The sequence below is a fragment of the Clytia hemisphaerica genome, unplaced genomic scaffold (genome assembly GCF_902728285.1).
Source record: "Clytia hemisphaerica strain Z4C2 unplaced genomic scaffold, Clytia hemisphaerica genome assembly, whole genome shotgun sequence".
NCBI lineage: Eukaryota > Metazoa > Cnidaria > Hydrozoa > Leptothecata > Clytiidae > Clytia > Clytia hemisphaerica.
The window spans coordinates 95,881-109,283 of record NW_027104175.1 but is presented as its reverse complement, the minus strand read 5'-3'; the positions used below and the strand labels follow the sequence as shown (position 1 = coordinate 109,283).

The following is a 13,403-nucleotide window of genomic DNA, read 5'->3' as shown; positions in this document are numbered from 1 at the left end:
CATGGATACTTCTGTTATGGCCCTTTGAAATTATCAGTTGGGTTGAAGTTTTTATAAGATGCTCACATATAATTGGTTATTCAAAACAATAGAGATGACGCGTTCTTTAGAAAAATATAATAAAAGTTTTTGTTTGAATAGCTAACGACCAATCCAATGACAAAAATTCTTGTAAAATATTCATCTTGACCCGAAATTATCCATAGATATCAAGGGCTAAAACAAGTTTTCCATTCTAGTAGGATTAAGTTTGATATATCCTTCTTATTTTACTTTGGTCACCAAAATCAAGACCTTGCTTCTTACCTTTATAATTTATATCCTTTGAAATTTTAATGACAACAAATCAATCAAAAATTAGCTAAGTGGAAAAAACTTTTGAGGCCGACTGAAGTTACAAACTTGTTGACCAATATGTGACGAGTCGGAAAAAAAGAAGAAAATATGTTTGTATAATCACTAATCTTTAAATTCAAGGGTATCTAAAAAATCACACATCAAAACCCAATAAACCATGACATTTCATAAATGTTACATAGAAGGTAAATATAGGCTAAAATCAGGCTTTTTGGAGCAAAATAAGGGGACTAAGAATAGTCGATGACCCCCGTGGTGAAATTAGCAGAATTTTATGAATGACCCCCATTTCTTCATCTTCTTTTTCTAATCTTAGGAAATATTTGGTTTGATTTTTTATTTTGACATGTGACATTTGTTTTGATTTTGTATCCGCTGCATACAGTATAGGGCCCCCAAAACGGAGACGGCCCCCAAAACGGAGGTTTTCATTAAAATGAAGATTTTAACTTGTAGATTTATCAGAATTAAACGATTTTTGTTTATTTTGAAAGAATGATGGTTATACTTAAAAATGAGCATGTTTTTGCTGGTTTGAGACAGATTCAAAATAACATACTGTATTTGCGTCTAAAGGAAATATTTTAACACCAAAATTAGATAAAAATTGCATATAACTCACTCTAGCTCCTTGGATATTGAAAATAAGTTATGAAAACGGGGTATAGGAAACTTTCTACACCTAATACCGTTCAGAAAATGCAAATACATTTGGGACTTTAGAGGCTGGGTAAAAGATATAGCATCTTGAAGGTCCACCAGTATTTTGGAGCCCTAGAATCAGCATTGACAAAACCGAAAATTCTAAATATGAGAAAAAGAAAAAATCTTGGAATTCTATTCCTATCATCTTGAGTTAATAGCTTAAACAGTCGAGTACTATTGCAAATTAGGAGAAATGCGGGTATTTCGCTTAAATAGGATGAATTATCCTAAATAAGATAAAATCGATAGCTTAGTTAGGAGAAATAGAAGAAAAAGTTGATTTTCTGAACAAATTCAGAGATCCGCGTCAAGTTTTGCATAAATTTAAGAAATTTGGAGCCAGCATAGTATGCTTTTGAAGTCTGATCCACCAGTCAGCGTGCGTTCAGAAGTTATTCAACTTTTAAGTAGTACGCATGCGTAGTTCAGAGAAATACTTGGAATTCCGCTGAGCTAAGCGAAATTGATTCCGAAATTTTTCTGTGAGTTCGTTTCTCTTCTGGACGAATTCGAACTCGAAAGCATAAAAAGAAACGAGTTTAGGGCCATCACCAAAATCAATGGAGGGTCCATGTTGCCATTTATCATTTTTCCAGTAAACACTGGTTTTAATTATATGGCCAAGATCGATGTACTTGGATACATTGCGGCAGCATGTCGCGGGTATCCTTCCAACACATGTACCATCTTCTTTCAGGATTTTGATCGCCTTTGGGTCATAATTGTTTTCTGGTTCTCTCATACAAGTCATCCTGCAAGAGTAGGGTCTCACGTGAAAATGATGATACCCATTGACTGTAGAATAAAACCCTAAAAAGGGCTTTTTACGGAGAATATTGTCGAACCTGAATCGGTTGTGCTGAATAATATCTTCCAAATCGGCTTCTTGAAACACTTCAGATGTTAAACATCTAATTCTTTTAGTAAAAACTTGACTCATGTTTTGAAGATATAGAAATTAAGATGTATTAAACAGTAATTGTAACAGACACGATTGAACGCTTTCGACACTTTTCGTCCGCTCAAACCTTTTTAATTCTTCGTCTTTTTTATTACGGGAAAGAGAGTAAACAAAAATACTATTTCTCTTATTTAGTACATTTTATCCAAAATAGGATAAATGCTTATATTTTTTCACTCCGCGCTGATAAGAAGCTAACTTTTGGTTTAAAATGATCTTCTGTATGAGCACAATTGATTTAGAGAGTAATAAAGACGCGGATCTCTGAATTTGTTCAGAAAATCAACTTTTTCTTCTATTTCTCCTAACTAAGCTATCGATTTTATCTTATTTAGGATAATTCATCCTATTTAAGCGAAATACCCGCATTTCTCCTAATTTGCAATAGTACTCGACTGTTAAAGGCAAAAATTAACATTATATATAAAATTTTTCGCTGAATCAGCAAAAACGGCAAATTCTGTCATTTTTTTGCAAAATATAGGAGAAAAATATCTTTAAAGCTTAATATTTTCAGTTTCAGTTAAGCTTTTTTTCTAAAATTTTCACAGCTTATTCCATACATGAATGGAACTATTTTCAAAAGAGATTTGTTTTCAAAAACTTGATTAAGACGTTGTTAAATCAAAATTGTCATTTTGAAAATTTCTAAATTTTCAGTTTGGACTTTGCAATATCGAAAATCTTGAAATATTTCATAAAAATCAAAAATTTTACATCCATCGGGTCGTAAATTTAAGGGAAAACACAACTATGTTCTTAGTTTTCCCCCCTATTACCACTGGGCTTAATAATTTGATTTAAACTACACCTCCGTTTTGGGGGCCCCAAACCTGCATTTTGACAACCAGGGGTATACTGTAAAAATTTTATTAAAGAAATTTATGCCCAAAACCCTCTAAATCAAATTTCAAAACTGTGGTCAAAATTTTGTATTCATATCTTAAAGATATCTCGAGAAATCGCTAAAATTTCAAACCTTCGTTTTGGGGGCCATTAGAAAAAAGCTACCTATCTTTAAGCGATTGAAAAATATTGTTGAAATTTGAAAATTTTGAAAAAGAACTTCCAGGAAATAAAGTAGAGATGTTAAAGGTTTTCATGCAGCAAAAATTTTTGTAAAATCTCTTTTCCTCTAGATTTGAGAGAAATTTCAAATTTGATCGCCGTTTTGGGGGCCACATACTGTACAGTTTGTTCACAAATTTCGCAAGTACTGTTATGTCCCTTTAAAAGTTTGACTTTTTCTTTAAAGGGCTTTGATCGAAACGTTTGCCACACACGAAGAGAGGGAACACTCTCACATTTTTGGAGGCTTAAAATAATTTTTCTATTGATGCATATTATTATTAAACAAAAGAAGAGAAATAGATACAAATGAAAAAAAAAGGTTTATTACAAACGAAAAAATTAACGCTTTGAAATCAATCAATAACGATCGTCTCCACTGGTTTGCTTTCGGACGATTTCGACGATTCAGAGGATTCTAAAAATGAAAAAAACAATGAAAACAATGGAATCAGTTACGTTAGTATGTTACCAATGCCTTACCAAACGCGTAAACTTGAATCTAAAACAGAGCCCATATCTAAGGAAATTCATTGGCGTACGGTACACGTGAGATACACTCTGGTACATAGCGATTTCTAACCCTTTATCCATTTTTCGAAGGTGTAAGGGCAAAGAATGTAGTGGGAACCTTACGTCGAGATTTCCATCATTTCTATTCATTTTATTTCATATCATTTATACATATGTGCAACGTATTTATTTTGAAAGTCAAATCGATTAGAGCTGCAGGTAGAAAAAAACTTAAGAATTGTATGTAGGGCCAGGTTGGTAAAGGAGGCTAACCTTTCTTAGTAGTGTCGGATGAAGAAGAAGAGGTGTTGAACGTTTGGAGAGTAGTCACGTGTACACGCTTCGGTGGGCGGTTGTTGTTTGGTGATCCTCGGGGCGGTGTTTGAGCATGGGCGGTACCACGGACTGATTTGGGCGTAGTAGGCGGTTGCTGGGGTGACGCGTGAACAGTTGAGGGTTCAGGTAAAGGTGATTTGACTTCGACGGGTGATTTCAAAATCTCTTGATTGTCTTTGATGATTTCGCTAGAAGGTGCTGAGTCACTTTTCCCGAAAGTCAATAAAGTGGTCGCCGTAACCCGCTTTGGTGTTTTTACAGTTGGAGGTTTGGCAACCGGTTTCTTTTCGGATGAATTGGCTTTGTTAGAGAAAGATAGCAGCGTGGTAACGGTTGCTCTTTTAGGAGTCTTTTTATCACCGGTTTGTTGGAGAGTTGTTTTCACGGATTTTAAAAGGGAATCGACTTTGGGTTGTTGGGTTTTATTGCTGGTGGAAGTGGTGGTTGAAGCGGGCGTGTTTTGGGGCGTAGATGGACATTTAGTCGTGCTACCTAAAAATAAAAAAGTTTGCCAGTTACTATATATATCAATGGATTTCATTTTTGAAACTTTTCGAAAGGTCTATTTTTCTTTAAAATGTTTTGGCAAAACAATAAATTTTAGATCCGAATCTCAAAGTTCTCGAAGTCAAATATATCACAATTGCTGAGTTTCCATTGTAAGACGATTTTCACACCTCCTTTCACCATCAACCTTGAAAGACTTTCTCTTCTCCCGAACCAAAAATTTGCAATATCAAATCCCGTTTATTTTTTCAAAGAAGAAAATGTGCAATTCGATTTTGAAACAATAAAAAGTATCCAAACTTCAAAACTATTATATTTTATGCTAAAATTTTCCATTTCAATTTTTATTACCAAATATCAAATTCGATATCACAATAAAAAAACTAAGTACAAGGACTCTTAGATTAGAGGGGGTTATTTTTCATTCATGAAGATTGGTGGGTAGAAAAGTTTGAAGAAGTAACAACCGGTCATTACACAAATCAACTTTCCTTAGAAAAGAGACATGATTAAATTACTTGTACCGTCTATCATTGTTGTTTTACACCTGATCACTTTAGCTTTACATCTTCTCGTACAATATACCATATACAAAGCAAGGTTAAGAAACAATCAATATTTTCTCCTCCAAATGTTATCATTGGTGGATTCGGCAATACCTATACTTGCCCTGGTAATCCTTCCATTGAAACTTACTGGACACCATGAAATGCTCACGAGAGGTAGCGTAGCTTTTTCATTGCTCAATATTTCGCTTTATTTCCTGTCAATCAACATCACACTGATTATAGCGGTGGATCGAGCATTGGCAGTAAAGTACGCTTTACACTACAAAGCTATGGTTACAAAACGAAGGCTTGCTTACACTATCCTTTTAATCGGCTTGTTGAATGTTATAGTGATCAGGGGTTTGTTCTATAGCATGGGATACCAAGAGGTCACTAAAGGAGAAGTGTTCGTTGCCAACAGACAAGTATGGTTGTATGCTGGCAGTGTGGGCACAATGACATGTGTCATTATTGCGGTGCTGGGCAAGATGACCATGGTTATACGCGATAGTAATGAGTCGCGTATAAAGAGTTTAATTAATATTCACGGAGAAAAAGCTGAGGAATTGGATATGATTAAAAAACTCAAGCAAACTATCATCGATATTGTTCGGTTAAATTTCTGGACTTGTTGCTTTTTCTCCCCTATTTCAGTATCCTTCTTCATCCTTGCCTTTGGTTCAAAAGAAACTGTCACCTCAGCATTTTGGGTCATTGTTTTCTTCCAACGAACCTACGGACTTTCTAATCCTATAATCTACTTGGTTTCGTTCACCAAGATTCGACAGTATTGGTCACACAAACCTTCATCAGACGATCAAACTTAACCATGAATTAACTATTATAATGTTGACGATGACAAAACTAATTGGACATTAACACAGAACATGATTGAATGATAATGGTATTCTGGAACATCATGGAGAAGCCTGAGAACATTTATTGAAGTAAGAGTAGAAGGACTAACCAAACGATCGATTCTATAATGATCTTCCAAAACATTGATTTCAAAATATCTACAATAAAAACTCTTCATCTCAAAAAGTTTTCTCGTCCCTTCAGTTAACAATGTCTTATAAAATTTACTCCATAACTCGAAATTTCTAAAACCGGAACAAACTTGTGTTTCCCGTGCGAGTTGGAGTTTTGGAGACTCCATTGTAGTATGAAACGCTCGATTATAAGTAACAAGACTATAATAACAAGACTCCGTACCTTCATTTTTCGGTGTAATGGTGGGCGACATTTCGGAAGTTCGCTTCCGTTTTCGAACAGGTGTCACAAAAAGTTTTTCGATGGTCGGCTGATTTTTATCGAGAACCGGTTTGCTTGATTTCGGTGTCTTGGCATCAACTGTGGGAAGAACAGGATTTTCTGGAGCAAAGAAGTAGTATAAGAAAAATTACTTTTTAGAACAATTGTAAAAAGAACAATGGAATTATTAGATTTTCATATAATGTAGAAAGGGGCCACACCTTAGGGCTCGTGACAACAATTTCTGGGAGAAGATTTTTTTTCAGAGAGAGGAATAAGGCCCAAAAAAAGTATCAAAATAGATTCTACCTTTGAATGAGCCAAAAAAGATAAATTTCCGAAAATTTTAATGCAAAAGAGAATTCAAATTCATTTATATGAAGCAAATGACAATAGAGACAACAAGAACGTCCAAATATTTACACACAGTATTTGCATAATCTTATTCTCTGTATAAAAATGATTCACTTACTTTCACCATCGGGTTGTTTATCATCTAAATTCTGTGATGAAGTGGCCTGGGAACTAGCCAAGAGAGCGGCCGCTGCGGCTTTTTCCTCTGCTTTCTTGGCAGCTTTTTCTTCAGCTTTCTCTTTGCGTCGTTGCTCAGATTCTTTTTTCTTGGCTTCTTTGCGTTGTGCGGCTCGAATCTTTAGTTGGGTGTCTTGGTATTCGATGGGATCAAAAGTGATTGGAGTGCCAAGCTCTCCTTCGTCGAACTTGATGAAAGAACAATATCCGTCTGTGGAGGAGATTACTAACAAACGACCGTCCGACGACCTACAAATTAGCATAAAACTTACTAACCGAGCTGAAAAGATCTACAAATTTCATTGGGAAATGGGAAATTGTAGCACAAAATACCCCAAAATAAAGTTATTATTGACTAAAAATGGCTATTTAGAGGGAAATAAGGGACTTATCTTTTGATAGCTGAAATGAAAATATTAAGAAAAATCAATCGACGGAAGTTTCCTAATGAGGTCCCAGGGTTCGAAAAAAAATCGAAAAATTATCAAGCGGGGTGTTTAATAGGCACATGGTAGTATATAACCTAGAACGTGAAAAGTATGATCGAATCTGACATTTATCAGTCAAGAGGCTTCAGGTTTTAAAAGACGAAAGATTATACATACCAAGTAGCGTCTGTGAGTGAGGCATAATGCATGTTTGCACAATATCCGATGGGCATCGAGTGCTGTGTATCATACAAGGTCACTGCATCCAAACTAACCACAGCGTATATCATACGGTACGGAATCCTGTTGGATAGAAAAGACGCACGTTGTTGTTAATTCTATTTCGTCACAAAAAGTTATTCAGTCTCATAAATTAGTTCCAAAAAACTATACAAACCTTGACTCATTCTCTCCATAAGGTATTTACGAGCAAGCACTCCCTACCATCTTATATGATACCTTTACTCCTAATATTACCCCGTACCCCACTTGCTACAATTATAGGTATATTTAAACAATGTAATCTTAAAAAAGGGGTGTCGTATAGATCTTACTTGAAATGGTCGTTGTTTTCTTGTAGTTCTGGGTTCTTTTCTTTATCTTCCATCAATTCATAACAAATGGGCGAACATCGAATCGCTACTGTTGCTTTTTTCGTTCCGGGGAGTTGACGAACTGGCCTGAAGGGGAAGGGAAGTATTGAACAATTAACTCGAGGGAAAAGTCTTAACAGGATTATTTGCACGAAACTGTTCCGAAATGAAAAATGGCACGGTTTTCCAAATATATTGAGCTGACTGTAAACTTTTTTTGGCCCGAGAATAGTGTAATGGGGTTGTTTTGCTGGAACAAGCAAAAAAAATTCCAGGTGATTATCTTACATGGGAATTTTTTTGGATTTCGCTCAAAATTTGTCCCGTACGCGACGCAGTTTTCCAATATATGTAATTTTTAAACATTTAGTTAATGCGCCTATCCTGACAAATTTACATACCTTTTTTTGCATTTTTCTGTTAGCATGCAACAAAATTTTATCTCATATTTTCAGTTAGTGAAGGCCTACGCGTCTTTGTCGCAGCAGTCCAATTTTTTGTCTCGTGCACGACAACTCCAATAAACACTGCTTCAAATATTAATGAGGAAAAAAATTCTTCTTAAAATTTGTTTTTTTTCTCTTTCAGATTACTAACTATACATATTTCATGTTTTTCAGACACTTTTATCTAAAAAGAAATAAATTTTTAAAGCAAATTTGCGCTGAGACACTACCATGCTGAAAAAAAATCACACTTGTCCCGTACGCAACGGACTGAAATACTCAAAATCAGTAATATGTACTGTCACTCTTATGTATGCATCAAAAGGCATTAAAAGTTTTACCATACGTATATTTCTTTTTCAGGATATTTCACACTTTGTGTGTCGCGTACCGGACAAAATTAGGATTTTCATTTGTCCCGTACGCGACAAAATTTTACATTGATTGGTAAATCTACACCATATTGCTTCTTTAGATATCCAAGATTTTTTAAGTTTGTTGTAAAAATGAAAGTTATTGAGGGTTAAGGAGTCGTTTTTTCTCCTATTCAAGTGCAATGGTATACCACAAAATAATACCCCCATAGACTCTGATAGACCTATTTTAGAATAAAAAAGTTTTTCTAAAAAGGTTAATGAAGATTGCCCAAAGGTTATTTGGTTCTGAATTACAATTTTATCTCTGTTAACATTGCTACAATTTTGTCGCGAACGGGACAAACTTTTAGCTGCAAAACCCGTGGAAAAAATTGAAAACATGAAAAACAGCTTGTAAAGTGTGATGAAACTATCTTTTTCTTAAAACCTGACTCCCAGAAGATACAAAAACACCAAAAGAAGTTAAATTTTTGAAAAGAATATTTTTGAGAATTTTTTCAGCCTTTCGGAACAATTTCATGCAAATCACCCAACAGTGAAGAGACAAACCTGGGTGGGGTAAATAAATAAGACTAAATCGTCACAAGGACTTAAAGTTTGAAAAACTAAGGAGCGATGGCCAAGTGTTCAAAGGCGTCAGTGTCTCAAAGCAGGGTTCACGGTTCGAATCCCCGTTTCATCTCATCTTTTCCGTCCATAGATAGCCAGTCGTGTAACCCGTGAAAACAATCAAAAGACTGCCTTAAAGTACTATATTACTGAGATATCCACGTAAAATGTCGATTCTCTCTATAATGATGAATCAAGAATCATGAATGCAAATGAGTAATCTCGTAGAATAACTTTCAGGCGTGAAAAAATTCCCAAAAAACTGTAGAAGACTCTTACCTTGAATAGTGTCCTCTTGCAAAAATATAAGAAGTCTTCTTTGGTTTCTTTTCCCCTTCGCACAATCCAGCTGAAAACGAAATATATATGACTCAAAATAGCAATTAACTAGGAATGGGATGACGAAAAGAGTTAGATTGAACGGACAGTCTTAACTTTACCTGGCAGAAATAAGAATGAGCCGTCGGGTGAAAAAGTACATCTTCGAAAAAATGATTGCATGGTTTCATCTATAAACATCTTGGAGAATTTCGACTTTGTTAACTAAAAGGTAGGAGGAAGAAGAAGAACAATAATTATTGACAGTAACTCCATGATAACTTTTTCAACTCCTACAAAATTGAAACTTAAATAAAACTCAGAGACAGTTTAGTTTGGCATTAATGATAAAGGCATTCTTTTTTTCTGATCAGATTTTAAGCGTCAATTTTCAAATATGTTGGTTTGCACTCAGAGAGTCAAAGACCGTTCGAAATATTCTAGAGAAAGCCTAAAAGAACAAGGAACAAGGACTTAAACTTTAGAACAAAGATTTCTTTTGTGATACCTGTCCATCTTTCATGTAGGATGAAGTATTTCTGTGGATATTATGCAAGCATTTGTGATGTGTTGAGCCATATAAACGACACGATCTAAAAAATTTATATTGAGGAAAGTTATATAAAGTTGACTATCTTATTTGTATGTCTTCAGAAAAACTGTCTCAGTAATATGGGTTATAATGAAATATTATTCCTCTATTCGATTAAAACTACATGAGTTATATAAAAGAAATTATCAAACCTATCACTGGAGTGTGTTGCAATATAAAAGCCTCTTGGATCCCAACAAACTCCTTGAACATAATGCTTATGATCTGTCAAAATCTTTAAACTCTGCCCTGGAAGTGAAATAAAACAAGGTACGTGGAAGGTAAAATCCAACGATAATGGGATAATGGGTCGAAATATCGTAAAGAAAAATGTGTTATGTTTTTTTTATTTGGTTGCACATCACAAGGCTTTTTATGTTTCACTTAACAAGGATAATAGAAACAATTCATACCTTTATTGGCATCCCATATGATAGCACTATTATCCACAGAGCCTGTGATCAATTGATTACTATCTGGTGACCAGGCTAAATCATAAACATCCTCCACGTGACCTCTGAAAATAACAATAGTGTGAAGTGTGAATCAGAATCGATGGCTTTGGGTTTATTAGTTATAGTTCTGTACAACAAAATCATACATCATTTTTAGGGGCTGGACAACTTGCTTACCTCCCTCCATGGTTCCCCCTCAGTCTCTCATGTCTACCAAGTAGCATAAATTTTTGATTAGAGGCTAGTGCATTTTCTTTTTAATAAAAATCGTAAATACCCTTATATAAAATTTACATATCAGTTCGGGAAATTGCACAGGTCCGCAACGTTGCAAAATTCCGCAATTTTGCGTTTTTTTGCAACGACTCCCTCAGCGTGCGCTGCAATTTTTCGCAACATCCCCAATGGAAGTGTGCGATTATGAACACCAACTATGACGACCAATTTTCGCAAATAGAAGCAAAATTAGGCAAAATCTGGCATATTTGAACATGGTAGCATTTTCTTCCAAGAATGATTGTGAATAATCGCTAGGTAGGAAATTAAAATGCTAGGGTGAAAAGTTTCCTTTTGGGTTGTTCTTCAAAATGCACATTATTTTGGGACCCCGGTCCAGGCCCTCCGATGCCGGTTTTGGTCCATAGGCCATGGCTGCCAAATTATGCAGCGATAAAGCTGCAGAATTTCACAAGGCTGCGGAATATGACAACGCAAAAAATGCGAAATTACCGAACTGATGTTCTATATCATCTTTGGTGATAAAAGAGAAGAAAAACAATTTAAGTCAGTCTTGTTGAAAAAAAATGTTTGTAAAAATAATTATACCGTAGCATTTTGAAGACATTCCAAGTTTCTTTATTGACAATATCTTCACCAAAATCATCAGAAAAATCGATCATATTGTTGCTCTTGTTCTCATTCAGCTTCCACAACACTATTGCACCATCTAATGCAAAAAAGAGGGAAACTTTCTGTGGATTCATAAAGATTCAAAGTTTGGAAATTAGGAAAAAAAGATTCCCCATTCAAAATTTTTGAAACAGTGACAAATTAATTCAAGGTAGTTGATGGTATTTTTAGAGAAAGGACGTAGAAAACAGTAAAGGTTGAAACCCAAAAACTTATCATTGTCACAAAACATATTTCATACCATCTCCAGCAGATGCCAAGACTTTTCCTGAAAGAAAATATAATTGGAAACATGGTTATTATTATCAAACCAAAACCTAACTCATTTACAACAAGTCTAAGTCTCAGAAATATGTGGAAGGAACAAACACTGTGGATATTATAGTAAAGACTTCATACGATAGTAAATAAATATACCATTTGGTGAAAATCTCACAACATTGACAGGTTTTCCATGACGATCTAAATTTGATAAAAATTCAATCCCAATACTGTCATCTCCATCTTGTTTTTCTTTGACTTGCCAAACCTATAAAATTTTAGCAATCGTTTTTAATCTCACTTCCCATCATTTTAGTAAAAAAGAAAATAATCTCAGTGTTTAGATTTTTTGTATTTAACTTCTAAAAATGAAATCACTATTGGCAATTTTTAACAAGGAGTCACTAAACATAAAATATTAAAAGAAATATTCTTTTCAAACCTTTATTGTAAAATCTGCTCCACAAGATGCAAGTTTCCATGTTTCTGGACAGAAATCTACACTAAAAATGGGCTCTTTTTGATGCCATGAAATCTCTGGGGTGATCAGCTTCATTTTTTAAGGTTTAGTATCAATGTTTATCAATATTTAATTTATTTCTAATAAGAAAAATTTAAACTAATTTCACAGAAATAGAATAGCTTGAGTATGTTCTAGGGTTGCATTTCTTTGATAACCAATTGATTACATAAAAAACATTGACCTAAAAATTAAAAATTCCAGGAAGGGCCATTCGCTAAAGTTTATCCTCGCAAAAAATAGAAAATCTGTCAAACTTTGAATAAAATGTAACTTAAATATTTATGGCACTTTTTAGCCTACTAAAAGACTAATTAAGTCAAAGGATAAACGTTTCAAGCCAATCCAAGAAGTATTTGTCCCTCTAAGCCATTTTTTCAAGTGAAAATTCTCAATTTTACATCTTGATTCGGGAAAGTTTATGCTCACAAAAGTTTGTACACCTAAAGTAGTAAGCTGTTTTCAACTGGTTTCTGTCAGAATGCAGACTAGCAGAATCAAGATATGTAATATGTAAACAAACTTACAATGGGGGTTCTGTTTTTTCCTTCTAGCTTTGTTTCGGCATCGATGCAGGATCATTTTAGAACTTTCCATGTTATTGAACAATGAAAAATTGAAAAAATCACTTTTAAAGATCCAAAAAACCTTTCCCTTGATATAAACCTTTACCTTGATTTTACATTTTTCAAACACTTCTGACATCTTTGCCCTTATAAACCAGACGGTAATAATCAATAAATTTGATTATCCAAGTAATAGATAATGATCAACGTAATCGATAATGATCAAAGTAATCGAACGACCACTTATTGATTATCGAGTATTAAAATTTCAGAACAATTGTGAGTATCAACAAAGCTTGGAAATAACATCCAAAAGGATTTTAGACAAGACAATTGTAATCAAGATCCGGTTCTCAGAGGCCCTCGTGTGCCTTGAACTTGTATACATTATAACAATAATAAAAATAGCAATAACAATAGTAGTCAATCACTTTCTTAACAACTTTTCAAAGACTCTATAACCGTTTGAGTATTTTGATTGTTATTGATTCTTTTGATAACTTCGATAACCCATTGATTACTTTGATAACCAATCATAATATCTTTAAC

The 13,403-nt window shown here is 34.4% G+C and overlaps 1 protein-coding gene across 1 annotated transcript; it reads right to left on the bottom strand.

Annotated features, from left to right (window-relative positions):
• Positions 1-3,328: 3,328 nt before the first annotated feature.
• LOC136814329 (chromatin assembly factor 1 subunit B-like) lies at positions 3,329-12,398 on the bottom strand. The gene is made up of 15 exons (XM_067070849.1): positions 12,211-12,398; positions 11,925-12,036; positions 11,749-11,775; positions 11,424-11,544; positions 10,557-10,660; positions 10,296-10,392; positions 10,060-10,144; positions 9,674-9,776; positions 9,513-9,582; positions 7,763-7,888; positions 7,386-7,511; positions 6,722-7,029; positions 6,211-6,369; positions 3,878-4,432; positions 3,329-3,509 (listed from the first exon to the last, which is right to left on the bottom strand). Exons 1-15 carry the CDS (start codon positions 12,322-12,324, stop codon positions 3,448-3,450), a joined length of 2,169 nt encoding a protein of 722 aa, XP_066926950.1. The 5' UTR covers positions 12,325-12,398; the 3' UTR covers positions 3,329-3,447.
• Between the last annotated feature and the right edge of the window lie 1,005 nt (positions 12,399-13,403).